At 35.4% G+C, this 25,612-nt stretch overlaps 1 protein-coding gene across 1 annotated transcript in view; it reads right to left on the reverse strand.

The window, feature by feature from the left end:
- Window positions 1–5,401: 5,401 nt before the first annotated feature.
- Window positions 5,402–25,612, reverse strand: part of LOC150101574 (molecular chaperone MKKS-like) — a 39,276-nt gene continuing 19,065 nt past the window's right edge. Inside the window, exon 4 of the mRNA XM_090400696.1 lies at window positions 5,402–5,918. Within this exon, the coding sequence (XP_090256822.1) occupies window positions 5,478–5,918 (441 nt within the window). The 3' untranslated portion in view covers window positions 5,402–5,477. The remainder of the gene's footprint in view (window positions 5,919–25,612) is intronic.

A 25,612-nucleotide genomic window follows, 5' to 3' on the forward strand; every position in this document is an offset into this window, starting at 1 on the left:
AGGAAACATTGATTGATTCTGCCAGAGAGGCATGTGGTGAGGTTGTGTGCAAAGATAAAAAAATCAGAACTCCCTGGTGGACACAGGAAGTTAAAGAGGCAGTGAAGGAAAAGAAGAAAGCATATCAAAAGTTCCTGGCAAATAAGTCAGCTTTTACTCTTACAGAATACAGAGACAAATGTAAGAAAGCTAAACAGTGTGTAAAACTAGCTAAACAAAAGTCATGGGAGGACTTTGGCAAGAATATAGAAAATAAATATCAAGAAGGTGGCAAAATATTCTGGAGGTTGTTGAAGAAGCTTAGGAATGGAGGAAAGAGTGCTGTAAAAGGAATTAGAGATGATAAAGGTGAAATGAAAACAGGAGAAAAAGATATCCTTGAAGTATGGAGTAATTACTTTGAAAAACTGCTAAATGAAACAAGCAGTGATGACAGCACAGTGATAAAAAACACTGACCAGGCATGCAGTCAGGAATACATATCCATACTTGAAGTAGAAAAAGCCATCAAAGGCTTGAAATGTGGAAAGGCAGCAGGAGTAGATGATATTCGACCAGAAATGCTGAAGTATGGTGGTATAAGAGTCTTACAGTGGCTGCACTGCATAGTTCAGAAAGCCTGGACAGAGGGACGAATTCCCGATGATTGGAGTAGAGCTCTCATAGTACCCATATATAAAAAGGGAAATAAAACAATGTGAGAATTACAGAGGTATTTCCCTACTGAGTGTTCCTGGCAAGATCTATGCCAGTATACTTGAGAAACGGTTGAGAAGAATTGTGGAAGAAAAGCTTGGTGAAGAACAAGCTGGATTCAGGCCAAATAGAGGCTGTCAGGATCAGATCTTCACTTTACGACAAATAGCCGAGAAAGCATGGGAATATAACAAAGATCTGTATTTAAGTTTTGTCGATTTGGAAAAGGCATATGACAAGGTGCCAAGAGAGAAGCTATTCAATACGCTGCAGTTATATGGTGTCAATGGGGCATTATATCAAGCAATACTTAGTCTTTATTTGAGTTGTGAGTCAGCAGTTAGAATTGAAGGAAGTACAGGAAGATGGTTTAATGTTAAATCTGGTGTGAGACAAGGATGTACATTATCTCCTCTGTTATTCATTATCTATATGGATCACATTATGAAGGAAAGTGGTATTAAACCTGATATCAAAATTGGAGATGTTAATGTCAGCTCTTTGCTTTATGCGGATGATGTTATACTTCTAAATAAATCCGCTACAAGTCTGCAAGATTCTCTGACTAAATTGAATAGCTGTTGTAATGATATGGTATGAAGGTCAGCAATAAAAAGACAAAGACAATGAAAATAGGCAGAATCATTGAAAATGTCAACTGTGTTGTGAATGGAGAACCTGTGGAACAAGTAAAACATTTCAGCTACTTAGGCACAATTTTTACTGAAGATGGTAAACTAAATATAGAAATAGACAACAGAATCAGCAAAGCTGGTATCGTGGGAAGTCAATTGAATAAATTCATATGGAATAAGAAAGAAATTAGTCGGAACACTAAATTAGCTGTATACAAGACTGTGTTCAAACCAATTTTAACTTATGGATCTGAGAGCTGGGTCAGAAGTAAAACACTTGACCAAAGACTAGAGACCGCAGATATGAGAGTCCTGAGAAAGATTAGAGGTGTGAACAGATGGCATCAATGGCAATATCATATTAAAAATGAGGATATTAGGAAAGAACTTGACATTATCAGCATCCAGGAATGCGTTAGCAGAGCTAATCTCAGATGGTATGGTCACTTAAATAGAATGGGAGAGGAAAGATTAGCAAAACAAGTGTTCTCTGCCAGGTTGGCAGGAAAACGACCCAGAGGAAGACCAAGATATAGGTGGAGTGATACGGTACAAAGTGCCTTAGACGATAGAAATATAAGATCTGATAATGTTGGAGTCTTGACAAGTAACAGACTGATTTGGAGGAAAATTGTAGATAGGAAGTTAGTAATGATGTAATTTTTTCATGTAGTACTGTCATATCCTGTACACCCCTTGAGGGTACATGGCAGGAATTTGATGATGATGATGATGGTAGAGATTCTTAGTATTTGAGCAAATAGTTAGTGTTCTGTGTTTGAGGGTCCTTATGACTCTTAGTTTTTGTGTTGGGTGGTGGTATGAATTTTTGTGTATGTACTGGCCTGTGTGTGTGTGTGTAGGTTTGCGGTAGGCCGAGAAGGAGAGGCAGTCTGAGGGAAGACGTGTGATGAGTGTGTGTGTAGAAAAGGAAGAGAGTTGTTGTTTTCAATTTCAATGGTGAATTGGATACGTTTGTGTTGTTTGTTCAGGTGGCTAAGGAATGTATTTAATGTTTCATGGCCATGGGAACAAATGGCTAAAATATTATCGACATATCTGAGCCAGACTTTGGGTTTTAGGTTGGCTGAATTTAGAGTTCGCTACTCAGTCTTCCATGTAAAAGTTAGCTATTGGGGAAAAGTGGTGAGCCCATGGCCGTACTTTCTTTTTGTAGGTAAAAATTGTTTTGCCACACGAAATACCCAGAGCTGAGTATGTCGGCAAAGAGGGCCGTGATGCCAGGCATAAACATGATCTGTAGGAGAATAATAGTATCACTGATCGGGACATTGGTGAAAAGGACAGTTATGTCAAAGCTGATTAATAAATCTTGGTTGTTGAGTATGATATTTTTAATTTTGCTTATAAAATGTGTATTTTTTATGTAGGAGGGGGAATGACCTACAAACTCCTTGAGTGTGGCCGCTAGTTTCTTGGCTAAGTGGTGTAGGCTGTCAATTCTTTTAACTATCGGATGTAGTAGTGTTTGTTTTGTGTATTTTTGGCAGAATATAAATTCTGGGAGCGCAGGCATAATGAAGTATTAGTTTTTTGGTTGTTTCTTCTGGCCAAGTGATCACGGATTAAATTCTGTTGTTTTCTTTTTGATGCGTTTAGTGGGGTTGTAGTTCACCATTTGGTAAGTGTTATGGTCTGATACCAAATGGTTCATTTTATCTAGGTATGCTGTCTGATTCAAGACAACAGTAGCATTACCTTCATCGGCTTTTGTGATTATGATGTCTTTGTTATTTTTTAAGGATTTGACAGCCAGTTTTTCTGTTTTGTTTAGGTGGCAACTTAGTTTTTTATTTGTGTTTAATATGTATGATGTTTCCATTTGTATTTTGTCAGCTAGATTAGAGGGAGGGATCTTACACCTCTTTCAATATGATAAATGAAATCTAATTTGTTAACAGACCTCAGTGCAATGGTGCAGTTCAGACCTTTTTCCAGCGGAGAGAGTTCCCCTTGGTTGAGGTTGTAGCTTGATTTGATTTTCTACTAGAGGTCAGGCTAGATAAAAGATTAATAAACAGCTTAGATTCCTTTTACCTTTATAAAGTGCAGTAGTATGTAGCTTGCTACATAAAAATACATATGTATTTTTCTGATGATGACCTCAATACAGAAGTCGAAACATCAAATGTTACTTTCCTAATATTAAGTAAAGTAATTATTATAAAATTTTGAAACACTTAAATGCAGATACCAAAGAAAACATAAAATGAAACACTGAATTGAAATTAGAAGAATTTCTAAATTACTACACAGAATTGTGGACAGACAAATATTTTAAAAAAGACAACTGGCAAACAATTAATGCAAATGAAAAGGAAATAACTAAAGAAGAATTAGAAATCAGTGAAAGAAACAAGAAATGGAAAATCACCTGGAGAAGATAAACTAGGTTCAGAACTATATAAATATGCAGGAACTAGAATAAAAGACTCTTATTATTTTTAAATAAAATTTATTCAACTGGTATCCCCCCAATAGAATGGAAGAAAGCAATTGTGATTCCTATCTTTAAAAGGTAATAGAGATGACCCTAAAAATTATAGAGGTATCAGTATACTAAATTCCTGTTACAAAATATATAGCAGAATCTTAAATAGCAAACTAATGAAATATTCTGAAAACTTTATTCTAGAGGTACAGAATGGATTTAGAAAAGGACGATCATGTATAGACCTGGCCTTTTGCCTAAAATTAATAATAGAGAAAAGAAGAGAATACAATTTAGAAACACACATTGCATTTATTAACTTTGAAAAAGCATTTGACAGTTAAAAGAAACATATTATTTAACATATTAAAAGAAAGACAAATACCAAATAATAACCTAAAAGCTATCACAAGTATATATGAAAATAATCAAATACAAATAAGATTAAATCACGAGCTATCACATACGAGAGAGATAAACCAAGGGGTCCGACAGGGATGTCCCCTCTCAGCAACTCTTTTTAATATCTACTTAAATGAAATAATAATAAAATGGAATAAAAATTTACATCAAGGAATTAAACTTTCTCCTACAGTAAACTTAAACACTCTCCTCTTTGCCGACGACCAAATAATAATTACAAATTCTGAAGATAAACTACAGAAAGCTATTTTAGATCTAAATGAGATATCTAAAGATTAGGTATGATAATATCAACATAAAAATCAAAAACTATGGCCTTTAAAGGACAAGATCCAGCAAGAACTAAAATAGTAATAGATAACAAGATCTTAGAACAGGTGAATTCATTTAACTACCTAGGATGTACGATCACATATGAAAATGAAAAAGATATAAACGTAAAAATTACAAAATATTTAAAAATAACAGGTGTAATTAACTCTATATTTAAACAAAACCTAGTTCAAAAACAAACCAGACTAAAAGTATACGATACATTAACCCTACCAGTCTTAATGTATGGAAGCGAAATCTGGACAATAAAACAAAAAGACAAAGATTAACAACAGAAGTTTATGAGAAAAACTGCAAAGTATACCCTATTTGATCACAAAAGAAATGAAGAAATTATGAAAGAATTAAACCAAGAACCAGTAATAGAAAAAATTAAAAAATATAAACATAAATGGATGGAACACGTTCAAAGAATTAAAACAGAAAGATTACCAAAACAAGCCTTAAAATACAAGCCATTAGGAAAAAGAAAACCAGGACGTCCTCTTAAACGATGACTTCTAAGGCTGGAACAGGCCATGCTAGGCCTAAATCCTTGATATGCATGATGATGATGATGATGATTTTAACATGTGTGTTGTGTTTCCCTAAATTCATAACCATGAATGCTGATCACCATGTAAACTTAAAAGAAAGAATTATTTTATAGATATCACCTGCTAATAGTAAAGAACTGAGATTCGCTGAAAATAATTATAGTTATATAACTATAACTTGAAATGGCATTTGTTCTATTTTTCTATAGTGAAAGTTAGCCACATTTATCTAGTAAATAAATAGTTTTTTAAAACCTTTTTTTTTTGACAAATGAATAATAATGATAAACACATGTTAAGTGTACTGTGTACTTAATCGACATGACTAAATAATTCTATTTCTTATTTTGTTGATTTACATTCAGGATAAATTATCACTGGATAACATCAGAGTGACACTAATTAATTTTTGTCTATAATGCATATGGCAGTTCTTAGTAACAATGAAGCAGTTTCAAAGGCAACTTTGTAGGCACTTAATCGAGCTGATCCTTCATCAACTATAAGATTTTGATTTGCTGTTGAAATCATTACTTGATCTCTTGGCATTGTATTTACATCTGGCAGCACTTGTACTTGACCTAAAAAGTTCCACTGGCCATGGTGAATGTCTTTAGCATATAATTTCTTACACATGCATTGGTCATTTCCACTAGGAAAATTATCATGATTAAGCTTCCAGAGATGATAATGACTACTATCTGATACCAGAAATGACTTAGGAGTTTGAAGTAGAGATGATGCAATTTCATACAAGCAGTCTAAAAAACTATTGGCTACCTGCTGCAGCTGACTCTCCTGACATCCTAAGGCATCAGCAATTGTAGACAAATCACTTGTTACCTGTAACGGTTAAACTATTTTAAGAATATTTTCAATTAATGGAAAGATATATATATATATATATATATATATATATATATATGATTATCAGCTATATTGACTTGGTATGTAGATATGTTCATATTCGTTACTGATTGAATTCAAAGAATTAGAAAAATATATTAATTCAATCTAACACACAACATGTTTCGTCGGAATGTTGACTTCTTCAGGCGTGAGAACATTAAAAGCAAACACAAAAAACACCGTAAAGAAACATTGTACACTACAATAACAGACTATAAACTGAAATTAAGTTTGAACTGAAGCTACAGTCCAGGCTAAAGTTCTATTGTTAGGCATATGCGAGCGTGTGACTTCATGAGTGTGCCAGTATCTGATGGCAGAGCTATTTGAGTCTAGCAAACTATGAAAGGTTACTGTTTATGTGAGAAGAGTCTAGGATAATTTCTTTGGATTCAACTATGTGGCATTCTACTTCATCGTGCATATACGAATGTTTGATGTTGTATCCAGTCTATTTCATGTTAGTGGCCTTCGTTATTTGTGTTCACTGAGAACAGGACATGGCTTGAGACGGCGCTTGCTCTGGTTCTACTATAAGCGATGTCTCTCTGATGTTCTTCGAGAAGCAGGAGATAGACTTCTCAGTTTGGCCATAATATGGCTTCCCACAGTCACATATGATTTTATATACACCTGGAAACTCTGGAAAATCAACACACACACACGGATAGATACCTGCATGCATCCTCATACCACTATCTAGCACAGAAGTTAGGTATCATTTCCACTCTGACTCATCGTGCCAGGTCTGTATTGTCGGATGTGGAGGAGCTGAAAATTGAACTACAACATCTCAAAAGAACCTTCACAAATAATGGCTACTCTTCAAAAACCATCAATAAATAACTATACCACCATCCTCAAAACAACACAGAGACACAGGACAACCCCAAGGGTTACATCTCTTTACCTTACATCAGCTTGCTCTCCTGGAAACTAAGAAGAATTTTGAAAAAATTTAATATAAAAATGTGCTTTTCCACTCTTCCTAAACTCAGGTCAATTCTAAGCCAACCAAAACAGGCTCACAACCATCTTCAGTTTTCAGGTGTATACAAAATCATATGTGACTGTGGGAAGCCATATTATGGCCAAACTGAGAAGTCCATCCTCCTGCGTCTCGAAGAACATCAGAGAGACATTGCTTATAGTAGAACCAGAGCAAGCACCACTCTCAAGCCATGTCCTGTTCTCAGTGAACACAAATAATGAAGGCCGCCAACATGAAATAGACTGCAATTACAACATCAAACATTCATATATGCCATGATGAAGTAGAATGCCGCATAGTTGAATCCAAAGAAATTATCCTAGACTCTTCTCACATTATAGTTTGCTAGACACACATAGCTCTGCCATGAGATACTGGCACTCTCATGAACTCACACGCTCGCATATGCTTAACAATAGAACTTTAGCCTGGACTGTAGCTTCAGTTCAAACTTAATTTCAGTTCATAGTCTGTTATTGTAGTGTACAATGTTTCTTTATAGTGTTTTTTGTGTTTGCTTTTAATGTTCTCATGCTTGAAGAAGTCGACATTCCGATGAAACATGTGTGTTAGATTAAATTAATTTGTTTTTCTAATTCTCGGAATTCAGTCAGTAAATAATATATATATATATATATATAAATGCTAATTACAGGATTGATACATTCATTTTTTTAAGATATCTTCAGACTTTGTATAAATTAAAAGGAAATATTTAGAACTATTAATATGTGATATTAATATCAGTTTATTCTGAAATTAACTGTTTCCAACTTTTCTTTTTATCGTTTAATTTTCACAAATAACCACTGTGTTAAGTATTTTATTAAGGATGGTCCAAAAGTTTCTGGAATTTGTCATTTTTTTTTTTTTGTGTCATAATAAATAATTATATCTATTCTGTAAACCAAATTTATGTAATTTCTTATGACATCTTATGATCTTTATGAAAACATCCAGCTTTATTTTGAAATGGAACTTTATGCCTTTTCATTTAAAATAATAGGAGCTCCGTGAACTTGCAATCAACACTTGAACACCAGAATGCCCATATATTTGGCTTTTGCTAGTGCATAAGTTCCTACTAGCAGATAGCTATTTTCAAAGTCATGATGTTTTTCATTTCAGGTAGAAACTTGTGGTATTAGAGGCAATGAACTGTTTACAGCATTTCCCAAAGAGTAATCTGCAGCTTAGTACCAGTCCTGAGAAAAAAAAATACTAGTCCTCAGTAAATATAAAAATAAGTAAATATATAAAATTAAGAAAAATTAAAAGCAAAAAACTGGATAGGCAGAATACAGAATGAGTAGTTAAAATGTTGAGGAAGAGAAATAATATTATAATATAATATAAATAATAAAATTAAAAAAAAATTTAAATATACAAAAAATACCAGCTGAACAAAAAAAAATAGAGACTTCTTTTTTTAAAAAAAAAAAAAGGAAGATAAAACAGATTCAAATAATCATAGAAGGATTAATCTATTGCCAACCACTTTGAACATCTGTACAAAACTTATTCAAGAAATTATAAATGAATCTGTACTATTAAATGGTGAACAAGGTTTTAGATCCAGAAGATCACCACAAATGCAATATTTGCAGAAAACAACTAATAGAAAAATGTTAAAAGTTTTTTTTTTGCTTGGTTATCCTATAAATTAAAGATGCCAAGAAATTATATTTTTGGTTTCATCCATTATCCAAGGGTAAGCAAACAAAGTTTGCACGTGAAGTCATTTCATTACTGGGCTACTTCTTTATATTGGAGGCTAATGGCTTCACATCAATTGCCTTAGTATCACCTTAATGCAATGCATATATCCTTAGATATATATAATGCTAGGCATTATGGGAAGGGTCACTATCCAGATCGGTTTCAACCTTCAGTTGAGATCTCATCAGTGGGAGCTAGACCCAGAAGTGATACCAAGTAATGCAGACATTTATCTATCAACATCTTTCTCTCTAATCCAGAGTATTTTAGCAATAAGGTGTGACACCTTTTGACTACTTGTATATGGAAATATGACTTCTGATTACTTCAACCTTGGTATCACTTCTGGGTCTGGCTCCCACTGAAACCGGTCTGGGTAGTGACCCTTCCATAATGCACAGCATTATACATGTCCGTAAGATATGTGCATTGCATTATGGGATACTAAGGCAACTGATGTGAAGTCATTAGCCTCCTATAAACAAGTAGCACAGTCATGAAGTGACCTCATATGCAAACTTTGTTTGCTTATACCAATTATACATTTAGTTTAGTCCTTTATCCAAGTGTAAGCAAACAAAGTTTGCGCCTGAAGTATTTTCAAGACTGGGGCAACTCATGGTAAAGGTAGTATAAGTTCTGATCATTTGTTAGTATCCCATAATGCAAAGTACATCTCCTTGCAGACATGTATAATGCTATGCATTAAGGGAAGGGTCATTATCCTGACTGGTTTCAACTTTTATTGAGGTTTCGTCAGGGGGAGCCAGACCCAGAGGTGGTGAAACTAAGGTGGAAGTAATGCAAAGAAAAATCTCCTTATCTCAGTGGAACAAGTGACCATATTTGAGCATAGTGGTCCAAATGTGATCCTAAAAAACCCCTGTAAAGTGAGAAATTTTTGATATCATTGATACACAAATTAAGCAACACAGGACCAAATACTGAACCCTGTAGTACACAACTGGTCATTTTCCTTCTCCTGGACTCAACTCCTCCATAAACTACTCTTTGATATCTGTTCACCAGACATCCTCTAATCCAATTAACCAGATTTATATTCATCCACTTTTGCTCCAGTTTATGCAATAAAGTTCTATGTAGAATCTTGTCAAATGCCTTTGCAAAGTCTAGCAGTATCACTGAGTAGCCATTTTCCTTATCCAACTCCATTGTCACTTTATTATAAAAAGTAACAATGGAGTTGGATAAGGAAAATGGCTACTCAGTGATACTGCAAGACTGCACAAAGGCATTTGACAAGATTCTACATAGAATTTTGTAAAGGGTAGACAAAACCTACCCTTTACAAAACCATGTTGTTCCTTATAGATTATCATATTCTTATCCACCCAATCCCAAATTCTGCCTTTCATCAATTTCTCTAACAACTTAATCACTACTTGGAGTCTCCTCTATACAGTGGGACTATTTTACCCTCTTTCCACTCTATTGGCCCTTCCCAGAATTAAGGTTTAAATTAAACAGCTTGTCACAGGAGCTGATAATTCCCTTGCACATTCAATATGCCATCTAATCCCATGGCTGTGTTCACACTGAGGTTCTGCAATATTGTAAGCACCTCCATTTCATCATCATTATCATCAATTTCCTGACACACACACACACATATATATACTCTCAAGGGGTGTTCAGGCTATTATGACAGCACTACATGATTAACTTTACATTATTATTAATCTCCTATTTAAGATTAGTCCTGCTTGCACATTATTGAATGCAAACAATGTCAAGTTCCTTCCTAATGTCTTCAATTCAATAAAATTTTGCCATTGATGCCATCTGTTCAGGCCCCTAATTTTTCTAAGAACTCTCATATCTGTGGTCTCTAATCTTCGATCAAGTGCTTTATTTCTAACCCAACTCTCTGATCTTTAACTTAAAACTGATTTGAACACTGTCTTGTATACTGCTAGTTTAGTGTTTTGGCTAATTTCTCTTATTCCATATAAATTTACTGAACTGACTCCTCACCATACTAGCTTTGCTTATTCTGCTTTTTATTTCCAGATTTAACTTGCCATCTTCACTAAAAACTGTGCCTAAAATAGCTGAAATATTTTACTTGTTCTATAGGCTCTCCATTCAAAATGCAGCTGAAGTTTTCTAAGTTCTTCCTGCCTATTTTTATACTTTTATTCTTTTTATTGCTGATTTTCATTCCAAATTTGTTACAGCTTTTATACAACTTAGAAAATCCTGGAAACCTGCACTGGATGTGTTTAAGAGTACATCATCTGCATAAAGCAAAGAGTTAAGTTTGACATCTCCGATTCTAATATCAGGTTTAATGCCACTTTCTTTCATAATGTGATCCATATAGATGATCAATAAGATTAAAGATAATGTGCATTCTTGCCTTACACCTGATTTTACATTAAATCATCTTCCTATATTTCCTTCAATTCTACTGATGAATTACAATTAAACAGAGACTATGTATTGCTTAATATAATATTCCATTTACACTATATAACTGTAGTGTTTTCAACAGGTTTCCTCTTGGTACCTTGGCATATGCCATTTCCAGAACTATGAAACTTAAATACAGATCCTTATCATATCTCCATGATTTCTCAATTATTTGTTATAAAGTGAAAATCTGGCCCTGATATGCAAGGTTAAAGAGGTTTATGCAAGCCTCTTTTCAAGTATGCTTACATAAACCTTACCTAGAATAATTAGTAGAAAAATTCCTCTGTAATTCTCACATTCAGCTTTATTTCCCTTTTTATATATATATATATAGATATATATAGATAGATAGATAGATGGGTACTATGGGAGCTCTACTCCAATCTTCTGGAATTTGACCTTCAGACCAGGCTCTCTGAATTATGCAGTATAACTGCATTATATCTCTATATTTGAGATTTCTGATGGCTTTTTTTTTTTACCTCAAGTATTGATATGTACTCTTGTTTGCATTTCTCTAGAAAATTTTCTACTACAGTTTTGTCACTGGATATCCTTATCTTTAGTTTTCATGTTAACTTTATCATCTTTGATTCCTTAACTCTTTCCTCCCTTTCTAAGCTTTTTCAATTGCTTGCCTCCAGAACATTTTGCCACTTTCCTGATATTTATCTGCTATATTCTTACTGAAGTCTTCCTATGACTTTTGTTAAGCTACATTCCCACATAGCTTAGATCTCTTACATTTTTTCTGTATTCTTTTAAAGTATCTAAAAGAATACAGAAAAATATCATTTGCTAAGAGCTTTTGGTATGCTTATTATTATTATGTGACACCTCCAAGGAGTCCCAAGACTCATCGAGGGAGGGTACCTACTCTACAACTCTGTCTCCACCACTCAATTCACCAACTACAACGAACCCACCTACCATCATTATCTACATCATAGGTTCCCAAACTTTTTAGGGCCACCACCCACTTTGCAAGGCATAAATTTTGCAATGCCCCCCGATTATAACAGTTTTCAACGTTCAAGCCGTTGATATTTTTGACGTAAATAGCAACTAATGATACATTACTGCTTATGCCATTAAATTTTTAAAAAGAAGTGGCCACTATGTGCTTCATCTTGAACACAGTTATTGCTATACCGATTTTGGTGAAACGTAGCCCATATGTAAAGATTGTAAAATGTATGCTCGAATAACATTATGCACAGTTTCATACAATGGTTTAAATATGAAAATGTGGAATACAATTAAGAGATTGCATTGCATTAATAAGCATCTTATTGTAATAATTAAAACACCATCAAATATATTACAAAATTGTTTATTTCTAACTTATAAAGTAAAAATACAAAGCAAAAATAACAAATTAATGTGAAGTTTCATACAATGGTTTAAATATGAAAATTTGGAATACATATTAAGAGATTGCATTACATTAGTAAGAATTTTATTGTAATAATTAAAACACCATCAAATGTATTAGATGGTTTATTTCGAACTTACAAAGTAAAAATACAAAGAAAAAATAAATTAATGTGAAGGATGAGCCTGGTGCATTTTTAAAAGTTTCTTAATATCGGAGTTCAACTTTCGTTAAAAACAGTCGTAAATTGCCACGCTCAGTTATATGCAATTGGTTCCTTTTCTTAGATAGTAAATTCACTACAGCACTAAACCCACGCTCAGCCAAATAAGAAGATGGAAATGCAATTAAAAATTTCTGCACTATTTCCCATAATCCAGGGTACAGTGTCGGTATTGATTTTTGAAGCCAGAACTCTTGGTATCCAGTTTTGAATTTTATTTTTAGTTCTTCATTTGTTGTGAGTCATCAGGATCATCAAATTTAGAGTTCCACTTCTAAATTTGATGATCCTGCTGTGCTTACATGTGAGAAAGGATCTAGAACCCAATCTGGTATATTCATATTTAGAATATCCTTGAATTGCTCATTGAAATCAGCATGGAGAACCTCCAAGTGTTGGCAGTATGTAAGTAAATCTTCCTTTTTGAGAGATACTGCTGATAAATTTGAAAAGTGGCTATATTCCCCTCGGCCCATATTCCGCTTGAACAGAAGAAGTTTCCCTACAAAAGCGGCAATAACGTTTCTTGTTTTAATTCAATTAAATTCATCACCTTGTAGTTGTAGATTGACTTCATTAAATATTTTATAGAGGTCTGTCAAATAAGCGATGTCATTTTTGGATGTAATCAGGTTGGCCCGCAATCCGTCGTCTCTGTTTTCTAGGAACTCTAGTACTGAATCAAACAAATTGTAAAATCGATTCAGACAAATACCTTTTGAAAGCCAGCGAACTTCTGTGTGAAGCAGCAAATGATTGAAATCTTCATCGTTTTCACTACAAAGTTGGCTAAACAATGTGTCACTCAATGAATTGCTTCTAATCTTGTTGACTATTCTAATAACGTAATGGAGTGACGTGTGCACGCATTCATTTAAATTTTTTGCAACCAAATGTTGACGATGAAGAACAGAATGTATAGCGAGTACATTTGGTACCGATTGTTTCAAATGCGCTATGAAACCCTTGTGGTGCCCTGTCATTGCTGGAGCACCATCAGTAGCAGCAGACAAAATATTACGAATAGGAATGTCTTTCTCTTGAAAAAACTTATTCATGATATTAAACATAGATTTTCCCTTTGTATCCATTTCCAAGTTTTTAGCAAATAATAATTCTTGACAAACCTTTTCTTCTTTTATGAATCGTACATATGATAAGAGTAGTAGTTCATTATTTAGGAGAGTTGATTCAACGAGTTGAATGGAAAATTGGAATGTCTTCAAATAATCACACAAAGATTTTTCAACGTCTTCAGCCATTTCATCGATTCTTCTTTGCACTGAATTATTGCTCAAAGGAATTTTCCTGATGATATCTGATGCTGGCTTATGAAGCACAGTGTTTATTACTTCTTTTACTGCCGGCAAGATTAATTCCTCACCAATTGTGTGTGGTTTTCCCACTTTTGTGATTAATAATGAAATATTATAAGAAGCTTGTAATCCGTCATTATCTTGTTTAGTGGACAACGTAAAAAGTTTTGATATAGTTAGATGTTTAAAATATTTTTCTTCGAGTACTTGAAAATAGGACAAATCTTTATCCTTTTTGTCAGCATGCATTTTAGTCAAATGCTCTTGTAGCCTAGAAGGCTTCATTGCTTCATTTGAAACACTTTTTGGCAAATCAAGCACATAGGTAATAATTGGTTCGTAGGAGACTGAATAAAACCATATTTCAAATACTCAATACTATACTGTCGACATTTCTTCTTATATTCAGACATAATGAAGTAATAAAATTTGCAAAAATATTCACAAAATAAAAGATTTAATTTACACTTTGTATGACTCCACTTATCTATCACACTTTCGACTGATGATTGTTGGCAAAGCACACAAAAAATAATGGAATTTATTCCTAAACCACTGGTATTTATAGATTTGAAATCTAGCCCGAATCGACTTGCATGAATTAATGTTGGAGGGTTAATGGATTTTTTTACAACACTCAAAAAGAATTAAAATAGAATTTAATACTTCCTATATTTCGTCCTAGTCAATAGGACGAAATATTACGATGAAGAAGTGAATACAATCATAAAATGAACATTATCCTCCGCGATTGCGCTACCTACATCCCGCTAGAACACGACCCCACAAAAACACAAGTTAAGAAACTAAAAATCTTACTCAAAAAAGTATCTTCCTGGCCCCCTGATGTCACGAAAAAACTTAAACCTTCCCCCCCCCCCCCGAATATACGGTTTACCAAAAATCCACAAACCCAATTCCCCACTCAGGCCTATAGTAGATGCCACCAATGCACCTTGCTATAGACTATCTAAACAGCTGGCCAACTCTCTGATCCCCCTCACCGGAAGGTCCCCTTCCTATATAAAAAACTCGACCCACTTTAAAGCCCTCACAGAAAATTTAACCTTGAATAAGACAGACATATTGGTAAGCTTTGATATCTCCTCTTTGTTTACCAATATTCCCTTAATTGACATCTTATCTCTCTTAGAAAACGTTTTTCCCTCTGACATCTTAGATCTCTTTTCCTTTGCCATTAACTCTGGGTATTTCTCTTGGAACAAAAAAATCTACAAGCAGATAGAGGGAATTGCCATGGGTTCCCCCCTCTCACCCCCCCTTGCCAATTTCTATATGGAAGATTTCGAAAAACGAGCCATAGACTCAGCCCCACTCAAACCTTCTATCTGGCTAAGATATGTAGATGATGTGTTCTCTATTTGGCCTCATGGCCCAGACACATTAGACTCCTTCCTCAGTCATCTCAATAGTCTACATCCAAGAATCCAGTTCACTATGGAAAAGGAAAAGAACAATTGTTTACCTTTCTTAGACACCTTAGTCACACACCTGCCTAATGATACACTTACCTTCACCGCATACAGAAAACCCACACACACAGGCAGATACATTCACAAACTCTCCCACCACCACCCCTCTCAACAATATGGCATTATTAAAACTCTTACCAAGAGAGCCCACAATCTTTGTTCCAGTGGAACTGCCCTCACTACTGAGCTTAACCACATACACAGCACTTTCCTCTCCAATGGCTACAGTGATCACAGTATCAAAAAAATAATCAACTCCTCCCCCATTCCCCGTCCTTCTCGTCAACAAGATTTTAAAAATGCCATCACCATACCCTACATCCGTGGCACATCCGAAAAAATAGCCAAGATACTAAAACAGTACAACCTACACACAGCATATAAGCCCCACCGCAAACTTGCTACCCTTATCCGTTCTACCAAAGATCAGCTCCCTCCTCTCTCTCTGCCTGGAGTTTACAAAGTACCCTGTTCCTGTAAGCTGGCATACTTTGGACAGACAGGCAGATCAGCATCCATCCGTCTAGAGGAACACAAGTCTTACATCTTCAAACACAACTATGGCCATTCAGGCTTGGCTGACCATGTTTTGGACACCACCCACAGGGTATCATGGAAGAAAACCACCATGCTCCACCACAGCAAATTCAAGAAAGAGAGACTTTTCTTAGAAGCAGCAGCAGCTCTCAAAAACCAACCAAATCTCAATAAATACGGTTGCATTAAGCTTCCGAAGATTTGGGAAACACTCATCACCAGAGTTCCCACCTTACATTCCAGGCCACCTACTACTGCCCTTAGAGGGCGCTCTACCTAGATAGGACTTTAGTGTCACCCACGTGGCTGGGCTTAGTATTGTTTGTTATTTGTGTATATGTTACATTAATTGTTTTTGTAATCCCCGTAGATGTCCTAGTGACTAGGACGAAATATAGGAAGTATTAAATTCTATTTTAATTCTTTTTGAGTGTTGTAAAAAATCCATTAAGCCTCCAACATGATGTCCTCACAGCACTTAAGTCTCTACACACGTATTGCATGCATTGACTTGTTTGCGATACCATCGTACTCGTGCTTTGAATAAGTCACTGCAAGCACCCATATTCCTGTCAAAACACGCTGAATTGAGTGAATTGTATGGCATGATCAATTTTTACAATAGCAAAAAATGAATAAATTTTTTAAGTATATAAAAAATAGAAGTTTAAATATCCTGTATCACGTTCAATTTTTTATTTTGCATGCAAGCGCATTTTGTTCGTCCGATCACGACATTGTCCAAATAATTATAAATAATAATTAATAAATAAAATAATTACACAAGATATAAACAACAAACCTACAAAACATAACCACAGAAAACAGTATAATAAGTTTCGAATAATATTTGCTTTGTTTTTTCCCTCTAGTTAGCAATATAAGTTAGTACTAACTAGGCTAACTAAAATTTACAATTTTATTTCTTTCTTGCCATTATTATTTTTACTCGTAATATTAAATTATATAAAATTGGGTTTATTTTTTGTACAAATCAATTAGAAAAGTGGTTTTATGTATTTTATATATATTTTGAAATGAAATATAACGAACATATTTGCTACTGTAAACATAACCTATTATACACACATATATACATGCTCTATTTTCTCATTGACATAGAAATTTGACATCTATTTCTATCTGACATGGTAAATTTTCAAATGATTAAATAATTGAAACAGAAAATTGATAAAAAAATTTACGTGTAAGATGGACATAAGATGAATTAAAATGCAATATTTAAATTTTAAATGATTATCTAATTGCAAAATCACAAAAATAATTAATTTTTAAATATATATTATTAATTTCTTCTATAAAGAGCCACCAACCCCTAGACTGCCTGAACGTCCCCAAATGCTTCTGATTCCACTATAGCCCCCCCCCCCACACAGAAGGCTTCAGCGCCCACTTTGGGAATCTATGATCTACATCAATGCCATCTACCGCCCACTAGTATTTTCACAGACAATCACAAACATCCATGCTCACAGCATGATTCAAACCCGCAGCCTTTTGGGTGGAGAGTGGATATGCTAACCACTTGGCGAACCAGGTCAGCTTTCTTCTTTTATTTTTCTATCCTTGCAGACAACTTCACCACATGCCTCCCTAGCAGAATTAATAAATGTTTTCCTCAGTTTGCCACTGAGACTCCAAGGTTTGGTTCTTTTTGGTTCTTGTTTTCAAACCATTTTATTGTTTCTTGAATAATGTTATCATTTTTTTATTTTGGAATATCTGTTGGATTTCTGCTCAGGACATGGACTGGTTATTACTAACACCATGTTCCAACATAAAAATGTGCACAAATTCACATGGAGAGAAGAGGCTAGGAATAAGAAAAGTCTCATTGACTATGTTATTGTTGATAGTGATGTTTTCTCCCTGGTGCAGGACACCAGAGTGTACAGAGGATTTGAAATTGGAAGTGATCACTATTTAGTCTTAAGCAGGATAAAATTGAATTTCATATTGAAAAGAATAACATGTAAGAAAGTTTTAAAGCGAATAAAAGTTGAGCAGCTCTCAGATGTAAACTGTAGACTAAAATACAGAAATATTATTGAAAAGAAAATGAAAGAGTTTGAGAACAGGAATCAAACCTTGGAGATTCAGTGGCAAACTCTGAAGGAAACATTGATTGATTCTGCCAGAGAGGCATGTGGTGAGGTTGTGTGCAAAGATAAAAAAATCAGAACTCCCTGGTGGACACAGGAAGTTAAAGAGGCAGTGAAGGAAAAGAAGAAAGCTAATCAAAAGTTCCTGGCAAATAAGTCAGCTTTTACTCTTACAGAATACAGAGACAAATGTAAGAAAGCTAAACAGTGTGTAAAACTAGCTAAACAAAAGTCATGGGAGGACTTTGGCAAGAATATAGAAAATAAATATCAAGAAGGTGGCAAAATATTCTGGAGGTTGTTGAAGAAGCTTAGGAATGGAGGAAAGAGTGCTGTAAAAGGAATTAGAGATGATAAAGGTGAAATGAAAACAGGAGAAAAAGATATCCTTGAAGTATGGAGTAATTACTTTGAAAAACTGCTAAATGAAAAAAGCAGTGATGACAGCACAGTGATAAAAAACACTGACCAGGCATGCAGTCAGGAATACATATCCATACTTGAAGTAGAAAAAGCCATCAAAGGCTTGAAATGTGGAAAGGCAGCAGGAGTAGATGATATTCGACCAGAAATGCTGAAGTATGGTGGTATAAGAGTCTTACAGTGGCTGCACTGCATAGTTCAGAAAGCCTGGACAGAGGGACGAATTCCCGATGATTGGAGTAGAGCTCTCATAGTACCCATATATAAAAAGGGAAATAAAACTGAATGTGAGAATTACAGAGGTATTTCCCTACTGAGTGTTCCTGGCAAGATCTATGCAAGTATACTTGAGAAACGGTTGAGAAGAATTGTGGAAAAAAAGCTTGGTGAAGAACAAGCTGGATTCAGGCCAAATAGAGGCTGTCAGGATCAGATCTTCACTTTACGACAAATAGCCAAGAAAGCATGGGAATATAACAAAGATCTGTATTTAAGTTTTGTCGATTTGGAAAAGGCATATGACAAGGTGCCAAGAGAGAAGCTATTCAATACGCTGCAGTTATATGGTGTCAATGGGGCATTATATCAAGCAATACTTAGTCTTTATTTGAGTTGTGAGTCAGCAGTTAGAATTGAAGGAAGTACAGGAAGATGGTTTAATGTTAAATCTGGCGTGAGACAAGATGTACATTATACCCTCTGTTATTCATTATCTATATGGATCACATTATGAAGGAATGTGGTATTAAACCTGATATCAAAATTGGAGATGTTAATGTCAGCTCTTTGCTTTATGCGGATGATGTTATACTTCTAAATAAATCCGCTACAAGTCTGCAAGATTCTCTGACTAAATTGAATAGCTGTTGTAATAGATATGGTATGAAGGTCAGCAATAAAAAGACAAAGACAATGAAAATAGGCAGAATCATTGAAAATGTCAACTGTGTTGTGAATGGAGAACCTGTGGAACAAGTAAAACATTTCAGCTACTTAGGCACAATTTTTACTGAAGATGGTAAACTAAATATAGAAATAGACAACAGAATCAGCAAAGCTGGTATCGTGGGAAGTCAATTGAATAAATTCATATGGAATAAGAAAGAAATTAGTCGGAACACTAAATTAGCTGTATACAAGACTGTGTTCAAACCAATTTTAACTTATGGATCTGAGAGCTGGGTCAGAAGTAAAACACTTGACCAAAGACTAGAGACCGCAGATATGAGAGTCCTGAGAAAGATTAGAGGCGTGAACAGATGGCATCAATGGCAATATCATATTAAAAATGAGGATATTAGGAAAGAACTTGACATTGTCAGCATCCAGGAATGCGTTAGCAGAGCTAATCTCAGATGGTAGGGTCACTTAAATAGAATGGGAGAGGAAAGATTAGCAAAACAAGTGTTCTCTGCCAGGTTGGCAGGAAAACGACCCAGAGGAAGACCAAGATATAGGTGGATTGATACGGTACAAAGTGCCTTAGACGATAGAAATATAAGATCTGATAATGTTGGAGTCTTGACAAGTAACAGACTGATTTGGAGGAAAATTGTAGATAGGAAGTTAGTAATGATGTAATTTTTTCATGTAGTACTGTCATATCCTGTACACCCCTTGAGGGTACATGGCAGGAATTTGATGATGATGATGATGATGATGATGAATAATGTTAAGATAAACTGGGTCTACAGTTTATCTGTACAAGCTTATTTAGTTATTTATTCACATTTAACATCACTTGGATTCCATATGGTCACTCCCATAGGGTTTTTGGGAGCTAAAGTACAAGCTTCTCAACTTTAATTCTTTTTAAAACTGGCCTGGTTGGTCAAGTGTTAAGCATTTTCACTCTTCAGCCAAAAGGCCGCAGGTTCAAATCTGCTGTGGGCATGGATGTTTGTGATTGTGGAGATGGGGAGCTGTAGAGTAGGTGCCCTCCCTCGATGAGTCTTTGAACTCCCTGGAGGCATCACATAATAATAATAATAATAATAATAATAATAATAATAATAATAAAACCTTTTGCATATTGTACTTTTCAATGTGTGGTTCAGTTTTATCCTGCTTAAAACTAAGTGATGGTCACTTCCAATTTCAAATCCTCTGTACAGTCTTGCATCCTGAGTTGCATGAAGATATAACACAGCAATGAGGCTTTTCTTATTTCTTGTGTCTTCTCTCCACATGTGTACATCTTTATGTTGGAATATGGTGTTAGTGATGACTAGTCCATATGCTGAGCAAATATTCTACAGATACTTACCATTATTATTAGACTTGCCCTTTTCTCCAAATTTTTACAAAACATTTCAATATGCCTGATAGGATTCACTTCCAACTCTGCTGTACTTACTGGAAAATGGAAAAAGTGGTACTTAAACAAGTATCACTTTTTCCATTTTCTTTAAATCAGCTGCCTGCTCTAGTGACTCGAAAAATTCCTCTACTTTTTTCCTTAGGAAATCTTTCTGTGGGAACACAGACACAAATAAGTTTCATTATCTACCTCCATTTCTTCAATCTCTATTCTCCCAATAGTCAATGTCACATCTGGCATTGCAACGTCCCCACCTTGATGGTACACTCCTGCAAAATGTTCAATTAGTAATTAAACTATTTGGTTTGGTTCTGTTACCACCCTACCATCAGTACTTTTTAAAGTCATTTTTCCATGGTCATTCCTCCTTTTACTTGCCACATTGTGAAAAAACTACTTAGGATTTCTTTTAGCTTCATCAGCTAGCTTTTCCTCATAATTAGCTTTGGCCTTCCTTATCACTCGTCTTGCCTGTGCCTTGTACTGCTTATGGGCATGCTCCTGCTTAATGAAGCTATTCGTCCATCTAACTCCTACCTGATTTGTCCTTCTGACTCTTGGTATACAGTCTAATAATGCTTTTTTTCAATAACTATTTTTCAATGCTTTTTTCAAACACCCCTTGACCATCTCCCATGCACCACAAGCATCTCTCCCTTCCAAATTCTTATGGCATGACAATGCTGAAAGCTGACTCCTCAGCTTGTCATAATTGCTTGCTTTGTAATTCCAATATCCTTCTTTGCATGTCTGGCAATCTCCCATGTCAAGCTACATCATCGCTTTCTCCAAACAAAGGCAAAATAGCTGCCTTCACTAGATTAATGTTAAGTTCTCTAATGCTATGATTTGATCCAGCACTCTTGAACATTGTGTCCCCTCTATCACACTATGCTCCAGGTAATTATCACTTAACAGCTGTATAAATTCCATTTCTTCCCTGCATGTGACCATTCCTCCTCCCAATATATGTTCCCATATCCCATAGACCTGCAGATTATACTTTTTGTGATACACATAATTAGGATGGAGAGACAGGTAGGAAGATAGGTGTTTCAAAGTTCAGCAGCAAAGAGGAATGAATGAAAAGAAAAAAAAAAATCATACCTTGCCTAACCTGGTCTCATTATCCAGAAGACTGGATAATGAGACCAGAAGGAAGTGAATCTTCACTAATATCATGGCCCACATCTCATGGTGCTCAACCAGTTTTTTATACTATTCAGTTTTGTTGTGCAAAATGCATATACCGACTACTGAATTAGAAATCTTTATGCAGATGTATGTAAAAATCATTTATACAGCATATATGCAAAACACTTCATCAAGTGTGTCACCACCACCTGTTCTTGACAACTATTTAAGAATGCTGCTGATCAGTAATCATCTATAGCATTGATCGCAATGGGAAAAATACAAATAATCTTTTGGAGTTCGATAAAATACTTATAGTGGGTGCCAGTCTGGCTGGAGCCACAATTTTGAAATAGCAGAACTGACTGGTTTCTCAAAAGGTGAGATATCCTGGGTGTTTAATCAGTGGAAAGATAACCCACATTGCTTGTTTAAGAAGTGTAACTGTGGTTGTAAGACAGTTATCAGGAAAGAGATTGCCGTTGTCTGAGAAAGCTTGTATGGACAAACAGAATTTCCTGTGTGCAGCAATTGACTGAAGCAGTTAATGTAGGCTGATCCTGGCCAATATCTCACTGAACTATACACAGGGAATCGAAGAGGATTAGTACTGGCATTCTCATGCCTATATGGAAACCACTGATTTCTACAAAGAACTGGAAAGTTCATCTACAGTGGTGTCAGGAACACCGTGACTGGACAGTGGAAGACAAAAAAAGTCATGTCCAACAAGTCACAATACACCTTGTTCTGTACTGACAGTAAGCAGAGAGTTTTGCAGGAGCTGAAGCAATGAACTCAGCTTTGCTAACTCAGATTCTGGAAGTGGTGTCATGGAGTGGAGCATGTTCTGCTGGAAACGGGTTCCCTGATGTTTCTGGAAGGTCGGATGTCCTCTAAGGAATATCTGAACATTGTTACTGATCAAGTCCATCCTGCAATGTGCTGACTTTTTGTCCAGCAGGCAATGGTTATTTCATGGATGACAATGCAATGCAACTGTCCATCATGCAAAAATTGTTCAGCAGTGGTTTAGCAAGCATAACAGCCACTTGCACCATCTTCCCTGGCCACCACAAAGCCCAGATTTGAACCCAAATTAATATATTGTAATTTGGGCTAAAGGAGGTGCAACAGAATATTAAATAAAAGTTTCTAATTCAGTGGCCAGTAGGTGTATGATGAATACTTTCCTAATTTGAAGTCTAACAAATATACACATCCCTTAAATTTGTGATCTGAAATTTTTGACATCTTGCTGTTAGTTACGAATGCAGGTATATTATTATTATTCTACTCCATGGAGTATGAAGATTCATCACAGGAGACTCAAACTATCCACACACTTTATCATGCCTCTCCTTGAACCCATTAACAGATAAAGCACTAACAACAGACTCTGGTAACAATTCTATTCATTCACAATTCTCCACATAAAAAATCTAGTCTTCATGCCTTTACTAACTACACTTTTACTCAATCAAGTATGATGTCTTGTTCATCCCCCTCTACCAGGTGCTGAAACATTTTCCCTACATCAATCCTATTAAACCCTTTAACTTAAATGTTTCTTTCATATCAACTCTTATTTGCCTATCAACCAACTTCTGCAGTCCACACTCAATGCACCCTCAATCCATCCAGAGCATTCCACAGACCACTCACCATCTTGGTCGCTTGCCTCTGAATCCTCTCTACTACTTCCTCATTCCCAAGAAACCAGACCCAGCACAGTAATCCGGACGTCGATGTATCAAGGCCTCGTAGAGTAATCGATAACTTCCTTATTTCCCGGTTAGTATGTTCTTCAATACCCAAGTAATCCTGTAAGCTACCCTGGCTACTTTAACAATGTGCCTCCTGAACTTTAATTCTCTATCTACCACCAACTCTAAATCCCTGGCTTCATCTATTTCCTAGAATACAGTTCCATCAATGTGGTACACATCTTGTGATCTATTTATCCTGAAATGCATAACTTTACATTTCTTCTCATTAAACTGACACCCATTACCTTTTGCCCATACTGACATCCTATTTAAATCATCCTGCAAGCGCTCCACATCGCCTTAATTCACTATTAATCTACCGAATTTTGCATCATCAGCAAATAACAGACTATTTCCTTTCAGGTTATTTCCTATATCCTTTATGTTCAAATTAAACAGCACTGAACCTTGCAGCACACCAACTAGTGAGTAAGGTCACTATTAATGAAAAATTAATGAAAAAAGGGGTGAGAAGCAGGTTTTTTTGCACATAGAGTTGTGAATGATTGGAATGCATTGCCTGAGAGTGTGGTGTCTGCAGAGAATTTGAGTGTTTTAAGGCAGGGGCAAATTCTCCATGCTTGCTGCGCAAGCGCATTAATTGAGAATGAAGTAATATTTATTTGTTAATAAATGCATGAATTATAAGCATTCCATTTAGGCTTTTATTTTTGTAGAGAGAAGACATCTTAAGCTTGTGCAGCAATAATTGAGCTTTGTGTTGTGTATCGAAGGCCGATGCTTGCTCGTCTTGTCAAAGCTACCTTGGGTTGCTCGGTTGTAAGAACTTCCAAGTCCTCACAGCAGCACTGTGATTTCATGCGCGTGCATAGCCATTTCCGCTCCCTTCATGTCGTCTTAAACACAGGCCATACACAGTCAAAGTAGCTCTAGCCAGTGAGCTTCAGTCAGCCTTTACAAATGTCCGTGTTCTTGGGAAAATTAAGTTACAACCAACTTTTTATGACGATGTTATTGACCAGTTCATAAAGAAGAACTGTAAGGTAGAATTTGTATTCAAGTAGCTAAATTGAAAAAGATAGAATATCATTTGTAAAATAAATGTTGTATTTGTATGATTAAATGTACATAAATTTCTAAATATTTAGAAATTTATAATTTATTTATTATTTATAAATTTGATAACTATATATAGAGTTTTAAATGGTCAGTAATTCATTATTCCACTAATCAGACTTCAATAACACTTCTCACTCCCTGAATGATAACAAGAGCAAGCGTGAATTTCAAGACCAGCATTCACCCCTGCTTTAAGGCATGGTATGATGAGCTGTATGTATGACAAAGGACTTCCTAGAAGAGTTTCTAACTCCATGGGATCTTAGGGTAATAATAATAACTAGTCACCTGTTTTTGCCTCAACTCTTTTTACTAAATAAATCAACCCTTCACAAAGCCATGTTACCCCATCATAGAGTATCATATTCTTATCCATGCATTCTTGAATTCTCAATTTTTCCAGCATATTTACTACCACTCCTGCAATACTGATTGGTCTATAATTTGCCACTACAGTCTTAAAGCCTTCTTTATGCAAGAGAATTATTTTGCCCTCTTACCATTCCCATGGAACTCTACCAAAGCTGAGGCTTAAATTAAAGAGCCAAGTCATTGCCAATTCCTTTGCACATTTCCATTCCCACAAAATGCAAGCTGACATCCCATCTAATCACAGTTGTATATACGTTGAGATTCTGTAATATCCTAAGAACCTCCAATTCATCCACTTCTGTTCCCACATTAGTCTC

This window comes from Typopeltis vanoorti, chromosome 11 (assembly GCF_054136105.1).
Source record: "Typopeltis vanoorti isolate ZY-2024b chromosome 11, IOZ_Tvanoo_1.0, whole genome shotgun sequence".
Taxonomy (NCBI): Eukaryota; Metazoa; Arthropoda; class Arachnida; order Uropygi; family Thelyphonidae; genus Typopeltis; species Typopeltis vanoorti.